Below are 21,080 nucleotides of genomic sequence, written 5' to 3' on the forward strand. Positions count from 1 at the left end.
TCATTGTCATAAACCAAATACAAATGTAAATGATCTCTCCGCTCCAAATTTGTTTCCACCTGTGAATTTCAGTTTTGTTCATCTTATTTACCTATGTCATTTAATTTTCTATTTGAAGTATTCTGGATGAACCAAGAGTTGCTACCCCCTTAGACATATCCTAATACATATATTCAGAGGGTGCACAAATAAACAAAAAACACAATTCCTTACATAATAATTATTATTTTTGTTAATGTTTATCATAATTTGTTTGTTTTTAGAGAAATCTAATGCGTATTGTTGTTGACAAATATTAAATACAAGAGAAATTAGTTTAAATGAGAATACCACAAACATGATACAATGGAATTACAAACTCAGATGTAAATATAAACATCTGACAATTGATATATATGTTTTATTGTTGTGCCATTCAACCATTTCGTATACCCAAGGCCTGTTCCAATTCGGCTCTCTTCTGATTGACTTTAGTAAAGAAATAACGTGAAACGGCCTCATGTGTCCATGGTTGATAATAGAACTCGGCACGGCGTTCCTCTTCCGGATTTCCTGTGACATCTGTCATAGCCTGCAAATACAATAAAATAATCATCTTAGGCCTTCCATACCTTTGGAAAACACAAACAATTTTACTAACCTTCAGATCACGTGTTTGACTAACAATCCAACGTTGAATAAATGTTTGAGGATCTTTTGCAAAGCTTAGGAAAAATTCACGATTCGTTTTCATTTGGTTAATGGTGTCGACCGTTTCATGGATCTTCGCATCTAAACCTTGTATTTCCTGTTGACTGGCAGTGTTCATGAGAAAGTTGTTCATTTGGTTTTTAAGTGTGTCATCAACCTCAACATCAATATCGTAACAGGCCGTCTGTTTATTTTCAGCACCACTCTCGATGAAATGATTGATAACAATCGGCTCGGGAGGATGTAGAAGGGGATTGAGGCGTTGTGGAATTTCGGCAAACTTCATCCGCTGACAGCCGAAAATTTGTTCCAAATATTTGTCACAATTGATGTATTCCCGCTCGTGGGCATCCTGCAACTTGTGTGTCTTGATGTACTGCCACAGCGCAGATATTATTACGGGACGAGTTTGTGTGTGTACGCCCAATACACGAGCAAGTCTTGGATCTAATTTAAACTGCAATGGCTGATAGTCCAACAGCAGCAATATGGTGCAACGAACATTTCTATCACCTGGTCTTTTAACTTGGAAGCCATCGGTTTCTTGTGTGGTGTGTGTGCGATGCCACTCAACCAAATGATTGTCTGGTCCATACAATTCCTTGTCCAATTCAATAACCAACGACTTGAAAAAAGATGAAAACTTGCGCTTAATTTTCGTGTTCGGATCACCTTTGCCATCCTCTAGAAGACGTCCCTCCACTCGCAATTCCCATGAAGCAAGAGAACCCTCATCGCCATCGTTTGTGGGTTCCTTACTGGGGTAAAATGTGTTCGAAATGAAAATACGTAACTTTCGTTTCTGTTTCATTGGTCTTTTAAGAGCTTCTTGTATGTCCAGTCGTTTCCTCATTATAGTTGCATCTAATTTTCTCTCAAAAGTTAAGAGATCCATATAGGCTTGAGACTCGGGAACCAAGTCCCGTACCTTTTGTGGCAGTATTTTATCTGCCAATTTCTTCTTCTTCTTTGCTGCGGAATTGAACTCACTCTTGTTTTGGGCATTATTCATATTACGTGCTTCGCTTGAACGTTTGTTACCACCACCACTTCCACTACCCCTCAGACCACTCTGAAAGCCCGGTTGAGGCGCCCGTTGATGCAGTGGAGCCCCAACCGGAGAACTCGTATTGCCTGCAACTGGCTGACTATTACTAGGATGCAGAGGAAATCCCCTTTGCTGAAAATTAAATCAAATTGGACAAACAAGTTATTCAATTGTTGTTTTTTACGTTTGACAAGAAAGTTTACTTACCGGAGGAAAAGTACCAGCGGCATAGGGACGCATACCTGCAGCCTGTGGTGGTGGAGGAGGATATCGTGGTTGACCAGGCACTGGTGATTGTCCCTGACCGGGAGCAAATCTTTGCGACATTATTTACGAAAAATATTCACAAAATATAAAAGAAGTTAAGTTTACAGCAGATCTAACAGCGACGCAGAATTATACAAATGTCGCCATTTTTCTTAGGGACACCTAAATCGACTTGAAGGGCAACGGAGAAAATGATGCCAATTGAAAAGAGAAAAATAAAAATGATGCCAATATTATAATATTAATAGCTCATTTACATTAACCTAGATAAAGCCACTGGTCGCTTAAACGTCACAAAAAATGGTAGCAACAATTTTCGAATATTTTTGTGGGTTTTATCGCATTTTGTCATAGTATTGTCTGTTATCTGCAAAGCTATTCAAAAAAAATCGACTTTTTGTAATTTTCGACTTTTGATGAAAAATGCGATAAAAATTTAATCGTAAATGCTAGATTCGTAAAAAGTCAGGGATTTGTTAGGAATATGGAGGTTAGGTTGAAAAGAGGGGCGCAAGTCGCCACATGTCCAATGGACATACACTTAAGCCAGAATAGGCCTGTTGTGCACTCTAGACTAATTGAAGAAAGGGTCATATTTGGTCTCTTTATTATTTTAGGAATTCCGTGCCATTAACAAAATCCCTTAAGCTGGAAACAGATACAACGTTTGATTAAAGTTTTGCGTTGGGCGTCGAGAAAAAAACAACAACAACAGGGCGACGACGACACTAAAGTCCAGCGTTTATCTGTTTGTCGGCATATATTTCAAATGAATTTGAATTTTTCGGCATCATGCCCAACAGTGTAAAAACGGCCAAAACGACACAAAACTTTAGCCAAACGTTGTATCTGTTTACAGCTTTAACTGTTTAAAATCATTTACGTTATCTGATTAATTCCCGGTATAGTGTCGGTCCCTAAAGACTGGGACCTGATATTTGCGAAAGCTGGGCATTGGCAAAGAAAAGCTGAAAACAGATCCAACGTTTGGGTAAAGTTTTGTGTCGGTTTGGCCGTTTTTACACTGTTCGGCATGATGCCGAAAAATTCAATTTCATTTGAAATATATGACGGCAAACATATCAATGCTGGACTTTAGTGTAGGCTTCGCCCGGTTGTTGTTGTTTTTTCTCAACGCGCAGCACAAAACTTTACTCAAACGTTAGATGTGTTTACAGCTAAAGTGTTCCAACGTTTCGTCGTCCTCTCCGCATGCCGTACATAAGCTGTTATCTGCGCATTTAATTTTATGCATATGAGCTTGTAGGCCCAAGTGACCAGTAGGGATAACTAACCTAAAGTCAACACTTTAGGTGTGTACGATAACTTTCCCAGCAATTATTACTCAGTCACTTCCAGCAACCTCTCTCAGTGAATTTAACTCTCTCAAGCAAGAAAAATTGCAGAAAGTTGGTCCCTGTTTATACAGGGAAAGTTGATGGGAAAGAAAATTGAGTTTATGGGCGAGGGAGTAGAAAGGAACAAGAGGGGGTACACACACCTCTGTACTGGCAAATTTTGTTTTGTTTCGTTTTTTTTCGTATACAACATGAAGTTGGCTGCAGATTTGTTTTTGCATTTTCTTTCATTTTATTTTCTCTGTCGAGAAACAAACAACAGCGGAGACAATTGAAAAAAAAACCATTTGGAGGAAAAACTATTTTTTTAAGCAAAAACAATTCGAAATAAGGGAAATATCAAAATTAAAATGCTATTCAAGGGTTCCTTTAATAATTAATTGTTTATCACACACATTCATTTTTACTTTTCATTACAATTTTGCCTTGGCTTTGTTTTTGAACGGCGCAATGAGAAAATGAGTGTGAAGAAGAATAAGAAAAATTATAAAATTGACACAAACATGATTTCCGTGTCTAAACAACAAGGAAATTTTAAAAGAAATTGAGAAGAAAAATTTTCTTTCCAGTTTGAATGTCTAAACACGGTCTTATCGAACAGCATTTTGCAAAAACTTGCAAGAAAGTCAGCTGTTTCCGAAAATGTATGAAGTTTTGTTTTTGTTTCTCTTGATATTTTTAACCAAATGAAACAAAAGCACAAAATTCAAAATTACATTTTTCTTATTTAATGCTTTAATCCTCAACGCTTTAGAATCTAAAAAAAATGTGCAATTGTGAAATTTTCTTGGTCAAAAATGTTAACATTTCAAGTTGTTAACATTAAACAGGTGATTAAAAGCCGGCTGATCAGACTTGGAAATTTTTGCGGGACAAATTTTCCCAGTAAAAATTTGTAAGTTCTCAGTCCCAAAATTCTCCAAAAATCGCTCCAAACTCGCTCTCTTTTGCTGGATAATTTTGTTATCGAACAGCATTCAGTAAAAATTTGTACGAATTTTGTACAAATTATTGGGTTATCGTACACACCTTTTGTCAACAGGTTGTCAACAATTGATACTTTTACCTTAATAAGAAGTAGCATTGTTTATGTTGACAGCTGATAGCCCAACGAAGCATCTTCTTAATTTTCTTAATTGTATATAAAATAATTTTGGCGGTTCGTTAAGAAAATATTTTTGTGAAAAATCAATAGATTTAACGATAATTTTAATAACAGAAAGCATGAGCAAAGGAAATTATAAAAGACGAGTGAAAAATAGAAACAAATTCACATTTGTGGTGAAACTTCGATATCGATAAATGTCAAACTGTCCAACAACACCAAAATATTTTGTGGTTACCAGATGACTGACAAAAATGAACGGCCACACTGGCAAGCATCCGATTATTTGAGCAAAACTGACAGTCAAAACTGATCGTGTGTACCTCGCTTTAGAGAATATTGTTGAGCCTGACGAATACATTGTCCCGTCTTGCTGGAAATGAAGAACGCAACTTACATCTGATATTTGGACACGGCATAATAATGAGTTAAAATGTTGAAGGGTGTTTTTGGAAAAAATCGATTGCGAGATTTTTCCAATGTTTATACAAATGTAATGTGTAAGCAAATTAAGAACATTTTGTTTATTTGTGCTTATTTATACATGTTTAATCTTTTCAATTCCTAGATGTTATATCAATATTCAGAGAATCGCCTAATAAAACGTTAAGTGCAGCAGAAGAAGAAATATTTTAAGCAGATAAATCACACCAATCCTTATGGCCAAGAAAATAAAAAGGCGATGATATTTCTGACAATGAAAACGATTTTTTATTATTGGTTAGACAGCCTTGGAAACATTGGCTTTATTTACTAATTTTGTGCTTATGTGGAATCTTGGGCTTAGCCCTTTATAAAGATAAAAAGACTGTAATACGCAATTTGTACTTTTTTAGTATTTTCATAGTTATATGTTTTTAAAAAAATATACTTTTAAACAAAAGTATAAGTTCATCGTCTTATTAGCACACTATATAGCTTTTTAATATATAAAAAGTTCCAAATAAGCCACAAAACTTAATAGTGAAAAATTTGGTACCAATGCCTCCATATGAACCTTTATGTACTATTGACTCACTACCTCCAATGTCTCTATTGACTCACTACCTCCAATGTCTCTATTGACTCACTACTTCCAATGTCTCTATTGACTCACTACTTCTACTGACTCACTACCTCCAATGTCAACACATGGTTCCTCAGCAACTACTCACTTACTACTGACATACTAGTTCCAATGTCAATACTGACTTTCGAATGACACGTTCATACAAAATGTCTATAGGAAATTACATGAGTTGTCTACAGTTTGTCAGTAGTACTGTTGACAATGTCAGTAGTAAGTCAGTATAGATTCACTATTAACATTTCCTACAGGGATATTACATTTTTTATCCATCGCTGTCCACCAGACTACTGATGCGTATGTTAGGATGGGTCTAACTACGCTTTTGTATAGCCAGTGTGTCATCTTTGGATTGAGACTCCATTTAGAGACCATGGTCCTTCTACAGGTTGACAAACATCTGTATGCGTTGTTGGCTCGTTCTTGGATATGATGCTTCCATTTAAGTTTCCTATCCAGGATTACTCCCAGATATTTGACCTTATTGTAAATCTTAATAGTATTGTTAAGGAAAACAGGTTCCTCGATGTGACCCAGTTTTGTTTTCCTAGTGAAGAGACATATTTCTATTTTTCCGGGTTTACGTTTAGACCTCTTGGTCTAGCCCAGTTATACGCAAGTTTTAGGGTCGATTCGGCCCTTTTGCATAACAAATTAGGGTTCTTTCCCCTCAGAAGTATTATAACGTCGTCTGCATAACAGACTGGTTCAAATCCCTCTTTGGTTAAAGTCCTCAGTAGGCTATTTATTGCTCTGTTCCTTTACGTGCCTGAGGTTACCATTTCTTACCATTTTTAACCTGTAAAGTGTTCCCTTACTTTTAATAGCATACAATTTATATGATAGCAGTTTACCACTTTTACCATTTTCTGCCACTGTTACCATTTTTAAAAGTAAAGGAACAGACCATATGGTAGTAACCCACAGGAGAGGTGACAAAATCCCCCTTGTGGCGTTCCCTGACCAACTTTACCCGTTTCGTTACGTCGTGTAGCCCCCAACGTATCCACATATTCCTTATCATATTGCTTATCCAGTTCCTAAGGGCCCGGTCCACATGAAATTTATCTAAGGATTGGATATAGGTTTCAGTGCTGACGTTATTGAAAGCACCCTCGATATCAATGCATACTGCCAGTGTATACATCTTCTTGTCGAAGGTGTTTGCGATGTGGTGTACTACCTCATGTAAAGCGGTTTCCACAGATCTGCCTTTAACGTATGCATGTTGTTTATATTTAAGCATATCGTTTGAGATCTTGCTCTTAATCATGGTATCGACTACCGTAGCATTTTCCCAATCTGCAGATATCCCTACCTTTGCCGTAGTGCCCGGCGGAAAATTTGTCTTCATCAAAAGCCCTAAAGTGTCGTAGATTGTTTCTATCTTATTACCCATATCATCTACCATTATCTCGGTTTGAGTATGGGTTTTCGATAGAAACTTTTTGATTTTTGATACATCATTAACGCTGTCAACCTGCTCACAAAAGAATTTCCATGAGTTGCGCTTTGCAGTTCTTGTTATTTTCTTTAAGCTTTGTATGATAGCTGTCCCAGAATACAGCTTTTTTTCGTCCAGCTCTATTGTAAAGTCTCCGGATCTCTTTTCCTTTATTACGAATCTCTCCTGTCATCCAGGGTTTTTCGTAGGCAGATGTCCTCTCTCGACGGGGACAGCTTTCTTCGAATGACTCTACTATAATATCCGTTAGTTTATTAACTTTCTTATCTATGTCTTCTGTGCTTAGGCATTCATAATTTTCCTGCCCTAGCTTCTCTTTAATTAGTTTTCCACACTTTGTCCAGTTGGTTTTGGATTTATTCCGGAAACTTATTGGTTTCGGCGTCGGCCGTGTTAGTTCAAACCTTATATAGCTATGGTCTGAGGAGTGCTCCTCCGAGACCCTCCAATTCAGTACCTCGTTTATAAGATTTTCTGAACATATGTATATGCTCTGCTTCGTTATCAGAGAAAATAGTCAAAATTAGTATATTCTAGCAGTTCTATAGTTATATCCAATACCTCCTCTCTAAATTTGTAAACAAAGGTGGGTGTATTCCCTGTGTTAAGTGTTACTAGGTCGTTAGTATTCAAGTAATCTAAAAGGGCTTGGCCCCTTTTGTTAGTATTAGTACTTCCCCACGTGACGTGGTGTGAGTTTGCGTCGCTACCTACTAGTACTTCGTTACCTGTTTGTTTTGCTTCCTTCACCAGCCGCTGCAGCTCCGACGTGGGTGGTAGTGTCGGTGGATCATACGTCAGATATACTGACGCCAGGTATATGTTGCCATTCCCCTGCTTCAGTACAGTTGGGTCCGATGTTGACAACTCTGGAGAGAAAAGAAAACTTAAGTTTTTGTCGAATATTATACAGGTTTTCGGGCGAGACCCAGTATTAGCATAAAAAGTTGGTAATTTATATGGTTTAGTCCAGAAACCTTGTTCTGAATAGTCCATGGTTCCTGGATCAAACCGATGTGTACTTTACCTGTGTTAATTTGCTCCATCAGTGCCATGGTTGCCGTCTCGCTCCGATGGAGGTTTATCTGGATGACTCCGATCATTGGTCCTCCAGTAAACAGGATTCTTGGGAAGCGCTAATTTCAATGTCGGCTCCCTGTATGTTGTTGCTTGGAGGTGAAGCCTCCTCGCTGTTATTTTTGACTTCTCGTTTACGCCGATGCTCGCCTTTACCGTTTTGAAGCGTACAGCGTTTGAAACGTAGTAGGCCATGCACTTTGTCTTTGTCAGACTGGACATGGAGAGATGGTCAATTCCGACCACAGGGAGAGTACTATCTTCATTCTCCTCCCTGTGGAAGACCTCCCATTTCTTCACATCCAATGTCCTGTTTTGACGACCAAAGACCTCGAGCATGCGTTCTGTCTCGAACGTGCTGCTCCAACCTCGGAAAAAAAACGGATGACTTAGTAAGTTAAGGAATTTGGTATTTCCTCACCAGGTTGAGTTTGCCGCTTTCTCACGGAGGTCTTATACTACTGACAATATCCTTGAGGGCGGCAATGTTTGCATGCTGGGCAAATTGGTAAACAATCATGCCCCTTTGACCCCGCTGCTGACAATTTGAATAGGATCTCCCCCCTGCATTAGGTGATCCAAAATCAAGTTATTGACCTCATCTTCAATGGCTTGAATTTGGTCCTTGGGTAACTTGCCGGAACCTCTAATGGTGTCGATCACTGCATAGCAGAGCTCGTCACTGTAGCGTTTCTTTGCTACATTGGCGTAAGATGGCTGCTCTTTACCGGTTTCCGCAGCCCTCTTCCACTTGGTCCGGGATTTCTTTACGGAAACCCCAAGGTCTGCAGTCGATTCCGCGGCCGGGCACACCTTTTTCATGTTCGAGCTCACTTTGTCGCCCTCTGCCAAGGGATTCTCGGAACAGCATGCTTTGCGAGGTTTTTGACGCCGTTTGCTCGAATCATTTGAAGGTGTGGAGCTCTTTTTTTTTTTGTTGTCTTTGCAGTGTTCTGCTCTTCAGGAGATCTGATCGTCTTCCCAACTTCCGAGAAAGTTGAGGGAGTGTTCGTGACCTCTTTGGGAGCATCCTGCAGAATTGCCTCTTTGCTTGCCTGTTGCTTCTTGAGCTTGCGCCGTTTAGCCCCAGACAGCTGTTTTTTGTGTGTTGTGAGGTTTTCAATGCCCTTACCCACATCATCTACCATCTTGTGGATCTCCATCTTTTTGCGGTTTTCCACGATGGCTTTTTTGTTTGGGATTCGGAGTCTGAGTCACTACCTGTATCTGAAGGCTGGGTCGAGCTTGAGCTTCCCCTGAGTTCCTTACCTTCCTTACCTTCGGCCATAGAGAGAGAGATTAGGAATATAGTAAGAGTATTTTCTCAATAAAAAATCAAGGGATTGGCAAACAAGAATACACCTATATTACCCTCCAAAGTTTTTGGCACTTTTAAAAGAAGTCCCGATTGCAGGAAAACTATACGTTTTAGAGAAAACAGTTATTTGTTAAAAAATGCTTAACAAGTTTAAAAAAATATAATTTTCATAAAAAATTAAGTTTTCTCGCAAAAAAATCTCGGCGCTAAGTGGGTAAAGTTGGACGTAATTTGTGATAGAAGAATAAAAGAGCAAGGGCAACATAGGCAGGCGAGGCAGCTTATGTACCCAGGCCTTAAGTTATTAAGTTAGAAACTCAAAATCAGCTCGTTTCTTGATTTCTTTGCTTTGTTTCAGTAAAAAACATGAAAAAGCAACCTAATTAAAAATCGTCTTGTTGTTGTTGTAACAGTGCTTATTATTTGGTCTGTTCCTTTACTTTGAAAAATGGTAACAGTGGCAAAAAATGGTAAAAGTGGTGAGCTGCGATCATATAAATTGTATGCTTTTTTAAGTAAGGGTACAATTGCGGGTAAAAAGTGGTAAAAACTGGTAACCTCTGGCACGTAAAGGAACACGACTATTATGTTTGTATGTTCGTTCTTCTGTTCAATCTGGCTCTGGGTCTATTTCCAGTTCCAGGAGAGTGGCTGCTTCGATGGGATGTAACTACAGATCCACTGGAGTTAGGTGAGTAGGTTTGGCTGGGCAGTAGAAAAGGTGTTTTGTGTCTTACGGGCCCATGCCGCATACTAGGCAGATGTCTTGCACGGCGCGGTCGATTTCCGCCCAATAAGAATTTAGACGACTGCAATATCCCAAGCGTAGTTGAGCCAAAACTACTCTAGTTTGTCGTAGCAGCTGACGCTCCTAAGCTGCGACAGATGGGGGATGTATTTCGAGGACTTTATTCACACTATATTTGCTTATGGTCTTAGCAACTGCATCCGTGTGAATACTATTTAAACCTGCTTGATATGCCTGTTGATCCACGGGTTCTCTTCTATATTGTTGGACCTCCCTCTCTAGAGCATGAATATCCTTCCTAATATGCCTGAATGTGTCGGCCCTAGCCAGCAGATGGTGATTGGGATGGCTCTCACGGTAACACCCAAGCAAGTACTGCAACGAGAGCATCTCATTGTGTTGCTTTACTGGAAGAATATTTGCCTCCTCATGTAGATGGTCCACTGAAGACTTGAGGAGGCACCCTGTTGCTGTTCGTATCACTTATTTCGTGTGTATTGCGCGTTTCAAATACGCATCAGTGACATTTTGTATTGGAATACTTCGCAATAATTACAATACTCAATACTTCTGTAGGATGCTTAATACCCCGGTTACAATAAACCGGATTAACCCAGTGGGTTTGGATTTCAAATGTCAATTCCATAGCGCAAACGTCAAATACATCCTCTCGAAGTGGGTTAACCCGGCAAAAAACTCGAGTGTAACCGTACTATAAGACATTAAACATTAACAATGCAAATGACCTTACGAAAGTCGGCACAATGTTATATACCTATTAATTAAATGTGCTTCAACAAAAATCAATAAAAATACGATTAGAAAAAACGTGTTTTATTATTTTTTCTTTAGATACTCACAGTGTTTCATGTGTGTACCCAGCAAAAAGTTTGCATCCGCGGATGCAGTTGTACATGTGTACAGTACAAGTGCCGTTGGAGTACATCTTTTTCTATGTATTCACTTATGAATTTTACAAAGGAGCGCGCAGCTAGGATGCACTTTATTTTGCTTCCACAGCACACAGCTAGGATGCACTCCATTTTCGATCCAAATCACAGCTTAAGATGTAGTGTTTTGGATTGAATTTATATGCACTCTTCGGATTGCATTTTTAATCAGTCTAAAGATGCAATTAAAATGCAAGCCACTCTTCAGATTGCATTTTTAGTCAGTCTAAAGCATTGATGCTCAAAATAAAAAAGAGAGTAAAGTAGTGAGAGAATCACAAGAAAGTTTGTATCAGCATTCAGTGGTTGATAGAACTGCAACCAGTAAACATGAGGCGAGTGTGTGCGGTTTTGTTCAGTGTCCCCACTAAAATTTTGCGTACATCCATGCACGTGTTTACTTGTCGGCTGCTCAACGACGACTGATTGTTATTCTCATATACGTTAACGTACATGGATGATCTTGGCTGGTCTAAAGCAATGTCGTGCTTTGATATTGTTAAAGTTACGAAGTTTTTCGGCAATTCACACACACGACCCGAACGCAACGAAAGAGCACACAAATGTTTTGATTTGTTTTTGTTTTGCAGCATGCGTGCATACAACGTTACTAACACATTGTCAAAAGTTGGAAATATTGAGAATTTTGTGTGCCCTCATCTTGGTCGGCTGTGGTCTAAAGATGCAATAACAATGCAATGCGTCGCTCAACGCGCCGTATGTGCAGAGGCCTTTAGTGTGCGGCACGTCGTTCGGACTTGGGGGAGGTTACATGTCATTTATATGAAGAAGTATATATGGGAAATAGTTTTTTTTTTCTGATGAATATATTTTGTCTTCAAAAAAATATATATCCCTAATATACATCGAACATACAAATAAAAAAGCTGTGTTCCAGAACATGCAAAATAGTACTATTTAATTCTACCCAGCAAAAAGTTTGCATCCGCGGATGCAGTTAAATCACTAGAACAATTGCCGCTGGAGTACATCTTTTCCTATGAATTCACCTATGAATTTTACAAGAGAGCGCGCAGCTAGGATGCACTCCATTTTGTTTCCACGGCACACAGCTAGGATGCACTTCATTTTCGATCCAAATCACAGCCTTTGATGTAGTGTTTTGGATTAAATTTAAATGCAGTCTAAAGATGTTATAAAATGCAAGCCATTGCAAATATCCCAAAATAAATAAAATACATTGCTTATTCGTGTAAAACAAGAATATTAACTTTATTACCATGGCACAATAAAGTAGAGGTAGGCCAGGTATGAAAATCACTGAAAAATGCCACACTGCATCCATGGCTTAAAACGTCAAATGGCATGGTACAATAATAATGGTAGATGTATCTGCATAGCTATCCCGTATTACAAAAACATATGGAACTTAGAGCTTCACTTTTTATACAGTCAACCAAAAAAGTCTACATACACCCTATTAATATCGGGTTTTAAGGGTAAAGCCCTCGGCACATACGGTCCGTTTAGTGACACGTTGCGACACGCGTTGTCCCAAAACAGTTAAATTATGTTTAACTTTAATGCGTCAGCCATGTTGTTGTTTTTCAAAAAACTTGGCTTCACTTACACATTTTTCATGTGGTTGTTGTAACGCAACGCAGAACGCACCGTATGTGCCGAGCGCTTTAGGAAGCATTTTTATGAAAATCCAAGTACATAGTTCTATCTCTTATCCCTAATAAACAATATTGCATACAACAAATATATGGCCTGTTCCCGTACTTTATAAAGTGGTAAAAGTCGTAAAAGTTGTAAAAGTCGTAAAGGATTTTCATATAAATTTTGTGTACGGGAACGCAAAATGTGTAAAAGTGGTAAAAATTGTAAAAACTTTTTAGTTCTGGAACAGAGCTATATATTCCATAATACGAATAATGGTAAATTCTATAAAAATTAAAAAAATAATAGGGAAAAAGTGTACATACACCCAATGAAATATTACGATTACCGTAAAATTTATGGAATAAGCAATACATATTTATATTTTATTGCTTTATCGAATGTCTCTGGTTGTCTATGATATATTTTAGACAAAATAGGAACATATTTGTGTTTTAATTGCCGTTATTTAATGTCAGACTTCGCGTATAGCTCGTTAAGGCGGACCCTTGCAGATTTCTTTGAGTTTTTCAGTCTAGTCGTTTATGAAACCGCAGAAAATACAGTGGGACTAACAATATTGGGATCTAAGAGCGCTATGAAGTTTTTCTTGTGGATAATATATGCTCCTGAGCTTAGCTAAATATACGAATTCCTGAGGTTTCTCATAAATTTTATAGTTTTCACAACATTCCAAGGGGCAAATTACATGCAGAAGCCTTCGAATTACCTTGTAATAAGGTCTGGTACAATCATCGAGCATCCATTGAATAAGCAATGTAAAAGTATCCGACATTTCTAGCGCTTCAAGTGACCCTAACGATCATAATACGAGAGCATACTAGTTAACAGTGTAAATTTCATACAAATTGCATGCATTCTTTGGTGATGCTTTTATTTTGATACTTTGGAAACTTTAGGAGCGGGTTTGTATAATAATGTTGTACATTTCTGATTGAGTTAAGGTCCAAAAATGAATTCCAAGGTTCTTGCTTGTAATTTGACCCTTGGAATGCTGTGAAAACTATAAAATTTATGAAAAACTCAGGAATTCGCATATTTTTATTGAAGCTCAGGAGCATATATTATCCATAAGAACAACTTCATATCGCTCTAGGATCTCAGAATAACTAGTCCCACTGTATTTCCTGGGGTTTCATAAACTACTAGACTGAAAAACTCAAAGATATCTGCAAGGGTACGCCATAACGAGCTATAAGCAAAGTCTGACCTTAAATAACGGCAATTAAAACACAAATGTGTTCCTATTTTGTCTAAAATATATCATAGACAACCAGAGACATTCAATAAAGCAAAAAAATATAAAATTTGTATTGTTTATACCATAAATTTTACGGTAATCTTAATATTTCATTAGGTGTATGTACACTTTTTCCCTATTAATTTTTTAATTTTTATAGAATTTACCGTTATTCGTATTATGGAATATATTTTTGTTGTATGTAATATTGTTTATTAGGGATATGATACACAACTATGTACTTGGATTTTCATAAAAATGCTTCCTTACCCTTAAAACTCGAGATTTATAGGGTGTATGTAGACTTTTTTGGTTGACTGTATGTTAAAAGTGTCATATAGAGTAAAAACATTTCTTTAGCTAGGCTCCAGAATATTTTTGTTGGAAAAGTGTTCCAAAAATAGCAAAAGTTCTTCCCAAACTTATGACAGTGAAAAAAATGTCATTCACTTATTTTCTACTTGACAAGTTTGGCTAATCTGACATCGTGATTGCTGGCATCCGATTTGCAGATAAATGTCAGCAGAATTTTTACAAAAATTGTAATTTTTACATTCCCGTACTTTTGGAACAAATTTAAATTAATATCAATATTTGATAAATCGCTCATTCGTAAGTTTTGCTAAAAAAATCAACAATTTTATTTTGCCACGCGAATACACATTTTTTGTCCTTGTTTTCAATTTTAAGATATAGTGTTACAGTAGAAGATATAGTGTTACAGTAGAAGTTGGAACAATTCAGCGACGCATCTACCTTTATGATTGCATAATGCCAAAAACAGTACAAAATGTCAACCCTGATTTTGACAGATTAGACCATAAAAAGAAAAAAATTGTAATCAGCTGTTAGCTGTGGCCTACCTTTACTTTATTCTACCATGTTTATTACATTAACACAAATTATAAAAACTCTCCATTAAATTTGATCGGAACTAAGTTTACTTCCTCTACTCTGCTTTTTATGACATCGAAATTGATATTGCTTCATTATCCAAATGGTTTTTCATTTTCCCTCCTACTTCAGTTCAGATTTCCAAAAAACTCCAACTCCACTTCAAAAATAATTTGCGTCTCGTGAATTACAGCAATGTTCATAACTTTAGTTTGTATTTCTTTATTTTTTATAAAACAAATTCTTAGAATTTTAACACTCTTTCTAGTGTTCAGAAAACTCTGCATTGCACTACTTCCAAATTTTTTTGCTGGGTAGTTTTACAGTTTTTTGATAAAATGCGTTCCTGTACTACAAAAACTGGCAAAATTTGATAGTCTTGGGAAACTCAATTGTCCCTTCATTGCATTACCAGTAACCAGTTAAATCGATAGTTAGAAATGATAGCCAAAATCACTAGTATGTTTTGATCAGCTAAATGGGTAAATGCTTAACGTGTAACGGATATTATATCAGTTTAAAAAAAGATAATAATATCAGTTAATCTGTATATGCGCTAACCACGCTTTATTTAATTACATGACGTGTATATACGTACATACAATCACAAAGGACAATTTAATGTTAATCTTTTGATTATTGTTATTGAAACTTGTGTGTGAATCCAAGAACTAGAACGGTATATTTGGTCCTGGAAATGTTCATCTCAAGGGTCTTTCAGATAATTCAGAAGTACCTGAAATAAAATGTACAAAATGTAATGAGATAATAAAAATATCTATTGTCCCAAAAATATCGATACTTACCAAATATTCTTCTGTTCTTCACGTTTGTTGTATCTTCATTTAACAAAAAATTTTTGCACATCAACGCATCAAAATACGTCTTTTATAAATTCAGAAAAAAATTAAATTAAATTGACATTTTTTTCTATTTTGTTTTCAAAAAGAGAAATAATAATTGTGAAAAAAGATTACAAGAGAGAAACATTGTTGATTACACTATCCATCGGTAGTCTATAAAATAGTCAATATATTACACTCCGCATTACCAGTAACTAGTGAATTTTCATGATAGGCAGGGAAGCCCATTTCCAGTGACAAAAGCGGGCTATAGGCTATTTTGTGTGCCATTTTTGGGTGTAAAGTAACTAGGATCAATGAGTAACTAGTTACATAACTATGTCAAAGTAAACAATTGCTATTTCTTCAACAACTGGAAAGATATACGTATTTGACATTTTTTTGAAAGAAATAAAAAGTGTGTATGCTTACTCGATAATTTGTAATAATTATTACAAGTTATTACTGAATGTTGTTTTTTTACACAAATGTTCAGTAAAAGAGAATGAATTGAGAAACTTGTTTTGAAATTTTTGTTACTGAGAACTTATAATTTTTACTGGAGGAATTTTGTTCAGTAACATTTTGTAGCTTTAGGCAGTTGTCAAAAGTTTAAAATATTCAAATATCATAAACGTAAATATTAATCAAATTGAAAATTTTTACTGAATGTTGTCTTTTTACTTTTTTAATTTTTTCCTTTGAAAGAGTATAAAATGCTTTACTTTCTAAAAAGAAGCTACTGAGTAATATTTACTGAGAAAGTACAAGGACAAACCTAAAAATAAAAAAGTCTGAACCAAAACATCAATAAAAATACTTTTAAAGCAAATTAACTTGAAATTATGCAACCAACATTAAATTAATTCATCTCGCTATTAACTGTTGAATCGCTAAATGAAAATACGTGGTATTGAAGTACAAAATGTCATCAAAGCTCATATTTTTTTGACAATTTCTATCTTACAGATGAACTACTGCAATTGTGACCAATGCAAGAATGGTATCGCAAGTTGATGCTGGGAGTTTTCAAATTTAACAGATAGAATCATCTTCTGTACAGGTTTACGCCACAACAACTTGATTTGTATTGTTCAAGCCCTTCAAAATTTAGCTTCTGCTAAAAGAATATCCTCGGTGGAACAAATGCTTGGCATACGAAAGCCCAAATGTTTTTTTCCCAAAAGCCATATTGTTACCTTCCCTCAACACCACAGAATGGAAAGGATAAGACTAGACTATTTTAATTGCTTAATATACATACATAAATAGGTCAGTCGATATTATTGTGGACCAAAAACATGAACTGATCAAATAAGTACCCGAACAATAAACCTTTTAAGGAATTATTAACATGGTTTTTATTGTCAACATAATATGTAGATATGTATGTATATTGATTAACCTACGCCAAAATGGTCGGATGGGATGCTGCTCTGTTTGATGCTTTTGTTAAAATATCACTTCTTATGATTTTTGTTGTCCCAAGGGCGTAAATTTGGAAAATTGATTGAAACTTTAGTCCTCCACACCCTCTTGTTCACTTCGAAATGACTAGCAAATAACTTGCATTTTTTGATTTAAAATTTGAAATTACTATTCGTTGCAAACATTCAAAAATACATTTTTTATTTTTCATGTGACGTTTGCCATTTTTCGTTCTTGACATATTTATGAACATTACTATATTTTCCGTTCCTGTACTTTTTGAAAAAAGTATGTGTTCTGAGAGCAAATTCGGCAGTTCTCTTTTGCTATTTTTGCCACTGCAAAAGTACTGGAACGAAGCTATTAATGTTCAGTTTTTCGAAGTTCAATTTCTTCTTGCATTAGTTGAATTAGATTTTGAAGTTTCTTATTATCCATCAAAAGTTTTGCGTTACATTCAATTTCTTTCTCCAGGTGAGATTCAAGATGTTTTACCTTAAGATCGGCAGTAGTCTGATTAACTTCTTTTTCAACATCGTTTTTATAAGTTTCATGAATTGTACTATCTGTCATTGCTTTATCTAAATGTTTATCCTTTCGGCCTAGATATTCCTTTAATACAGATATCTCCTTTGATTTTAAAGCAATTTCCTTAATGTAGTATTCATTTGTATTTGCAAGTCGTGCATTTTCTTGATGTAGGTCCTTAGCTTTGTTCTCCTGCTCCAAGATTTTTTGCTGCAATTGTTTACTGATTTCGTCATCAGCGGCTATTTTCTTATCAGTCGAACTCAAAGCAGTTTTAAGTATAGTAATATCATTTTCTTTCTGTTTAATCTGCTCAGATTTGGAATCATTTTCAGTAATATAACGTAAAATCTCCTCTTGTAGCGTTTTCACTCGATCCTCTGACAGTGAATATAAAGTATGCATTTGTAGAAAATATTCATCAGTAATAACTACTTCATCAATTTGTTTTTGTAACCGTTTTCTTAGTTCCTGTTCGGCTGAATACTGTTTCTGCATCTGCAGAAAGTTGACTTCATTCTCTCGTAACTGTTCTTCGAGTTCGTGTATTTTGTCAAGGCTTGACTCCAATTTTACTTGTAATTCTTCTACAAATTCAATAGAACACGTTGGATTTGAGTCTTCCGGATCGTCGTTGAGAATTAGAAATATTTTATGAGAGGAAGGATTCTCTTCGCGACATTGGGGACAACTTGTTGCTCTGTAAAAGCAAAGTAAATATGTAATTAAAATCGTTCAATAACAAAATACTACTGCACTTACCGACTCTGCCACCCTTGCATACATGCCAGGTGATACAAATGGCCACAACTGGTGGTGTAAATTTCGTCTGATTCTTGAAAGTTCTCTGTACATATTGGACACATTAACTTAAGTCCCGACATTTTAGTCTTTGAATAGTTAAACAAAGAATGAGAAATGTAATTCTTGCTGCATATTCTTCAACAATGGAGATTTATTTTAGGTACAATGAAGGGTAATTCCCTATATGACAAACCACAAAATCATCATACATATGTACAATGATACAAACATACGTATAATCATTCGCATTTTTACAGACTAATTTAAAGCAAGTACTAGAAAACTAAGAAAGCTTATGGCCATATTTAGGTCATTTAAATTGTCTGTTATATTGAATCCCGCTTGCAACGAAAATTCCAATTGTCGCAATTGAAGTAGTCCAGAACTAGTTCTAATCCGTAATAGTACAAATATTGACCCCTAAGTAATGCGAAGGGAACCAATTAAATAGTCCTAAACTAGAGTCAAGTGGTACTAGTACAAAACTGACCCCTAAGTAATGCGAAGGGAACCAATTGACAACTTGTTGTCCCCGAGAAACGACGAGGCGCCAGTTGCGACTATTTACTCTTAAATAAAAGCTACCACTTTTTTAATGGTAGTGGTATATGACTGTAAACTTGGAACTAGTACAATACCACCAACAGGTAATGTATAGAGGGCAGTGTTGCCGAATTTGCTGATTTACCGTCATTTTGACGATTTTTTGGCCCAAAATTGAAAAATGACGATTTGACGATTTTATGGTCCAAAATGACGATTTTTCACGTAAGCCAGAAATGCATGAAATAAAAGACGATAACTACATTTTGACCAAAGTTTCACGAGAGATTTTAAGGAAAGCAATGTTCCAAACTCGATTTTTGAGCTTTTTTTAATGTTTTATAGCAATTTCCATTTATATTTAGGCACATATCTAGGCACAGGTATTTCATAGTTTTAGCCTTACATTCAAATTACATGAGCTGACAATTTTCGTTTAGTTTTGGTAATGGATGAAAATCGTTCTTAAAAGTTTTCGAGATAAAATATTAGTTATATATATTTTGTTATAAAAAATATGAGTCCAGCTTTATTAACTTCCTACAAATGCCCTCTATAAGCTGTCAGCCAGTTTTCAATGACAATTTTTATCGATTTTCGACTGCCCAACAACCAAAATGTACGTGTACGGACAAACATGGACGGTCACACTGTCAAGAAATCGATATTTGAGCTAAGCTACCATTTAAAATGACAATGTGTACCCAGCTTTACCATGCTGCATAACTTCAAACTCGATAACCATAGAAAAACTATCATCTTCTGAAAGCTGTTTTTATAGCAGTATTTAAGTAATATTGGGTTAGATTTATTGCTCTGTAGTGCGATTCTGTAACTCCTTAACGACAGAATTAACGACGAATGTCGGTAGTTAACGATTTTCGGTAAGTGCTATTCTGTATACCAAATTTAACAATTTTTGTCGGTAACTTTTGTCGTTAATTACCGAAAATTATTGTTAAGTTAACAACCAAAAAAAAGTTGTTGTTAAGTCTTAACGACAGTACATTATTAATATTTTGTTGATTTCTTTTAAAAACGGCGTTTTTATATGAGCATATGTTATGCTAATGAGGAGTGTACACAAGGTAAATTCTGCCTTATTGAGAAAAATCTTCTTAAAGCGTTTACATAAGGGTTACCTATGTATGATAACATGGGTCAGCTTCGCCACTGTTGTTCTTTCGCCAGCGCCGATTTTATTGAAACTCCATAAAGATCATCAAAGTTCTCTTTGATCTTCGATTAACTCATAAATTTCCTTTAGACCACCTTCATGTAGCATCAATTAAATCGGCGCTGGTGAAGGCGCAACAGTGGCGAAGCTGCCCGATGCTATCCTACATATGAAGACTACGCTAACCTTTGTTTTACTTACTAAAGAGGAAAAACGTTAGCTAATGCTTCAAAAGAACTCAAGTGTGGTACTGCTATGTAAGACCTATACCAATGTCCTTAACACTATCTTTCTAGGAGGCTTTAATTTAGCATTAAGGCCAACGCGTGAATAGTATTACTATAACCTACTTTGTTTTGTGATAATCTTATAGATTTAAACTCAGCATCCCTAACAATCAGAATGCTAAAAATGGCGTATACGCTTGGATTTTCGAACTTTTCATACTCTCCGCTATGAAATATTGGATATGTGAATATATAAACTCAAATGACGGTAATGCGGATCCACGATCACTGAAGGGGCTTAAGTCATGTCAAATATCAAAGCTGAATTTCCATACAGAGCGCCACAACCCAAAATATGATCCCAACTTTTAATTAAAAAAATACAACTGCGCTTTTAAAAAAGATTAATGATGGTTTTATCACTTTTATTACTTTTAAATCACACACACAATAAAAACATCTTAAGAAATCCTTCTTTACTGGCATCCGTATTCATCCAAAAGACACACATTTGAGCCAAATTCCTTCAAAAATCTGAATTGTTTCCTTCTTAAACGCTTTATGTTTTGTACTCGCGACGAAATAATGTTTTCAGCTTCAAAATATATTTTAATTAATATTAAAATATAATATTTGACATTTCCTTCCTATCGATTTTCGT

At 36.0% G+C, this 21,080-nt stretch overlaps 2 protein-coding genes across 2 annotated transcripts; both read right to left on the reverse strand.

Moving 5' to 3' along the window:
• Window positions 1-205: 205 nt before the first annotated feature.
• On the reverse strand, window positions 206-2,181 carry Bap60 (Brahma-associated protein 60). Its single transcript, XM_073976752.1, has 3 exons — window positions 1,946-2,181; window positions 641-1,870; window positions 206-571 (listed from the first exon to the last, which is right to left on the reverse strand). The coding sequence occupies exons 1-3, from the start codon at window positions 2,063-2,065 to the stop codon at window positions 416-418; spliced, it is 1,506 nt and encodes a 501-aa protein (XP_073832853.1). The 5' UTR covers window positions 2,066-2,181; the 3' UTR covers window positions 206-415.
• A 14,867-nt stretch (window positions 2,182-17,048) lies between these two features.
• Window positions 17,049-18,618, reverse strand: LOC141397508 (uncharacterized). Its single transcript, XM_073973870.1, has 2 exons — window positions 18,431-18,618; window positions 17,049-18,368 (listed from the first exon to the last, which is right to left on the reverse strand). Exons 1-2 carry the CDS (start codon window positions 18,550-18,552, stop codon window positions 17,504-17,506), a joined length of 987 nt encoding a protein of 328 aa, XP_073829971.1. The 5' UTR covers window positions 18,553-18,618; the 3' UTR covers window positions 17,049-17,503.
• Between the last annotated feature and the right edge of the window lie 2,462 nt (window positions 18,619-21,080).

The sequence above is a fragment of the Musca autumnalis genome, unplaced genomic scaffold (assembly GCF_047663935.1).
Source record: "Musca autumnalis isolate F117 unplaced genomic scaffold, ASM4766393v1 scaffold_3, whole genome shotgun sequence".
In the NCBI taxonomy this organism is placed as follows: domain Eukaryota; kingdom Metazoa; phylum Arthropoda; class Insecta; order Diptera; family Muscidae; genus Musca; species Musca autumnalis.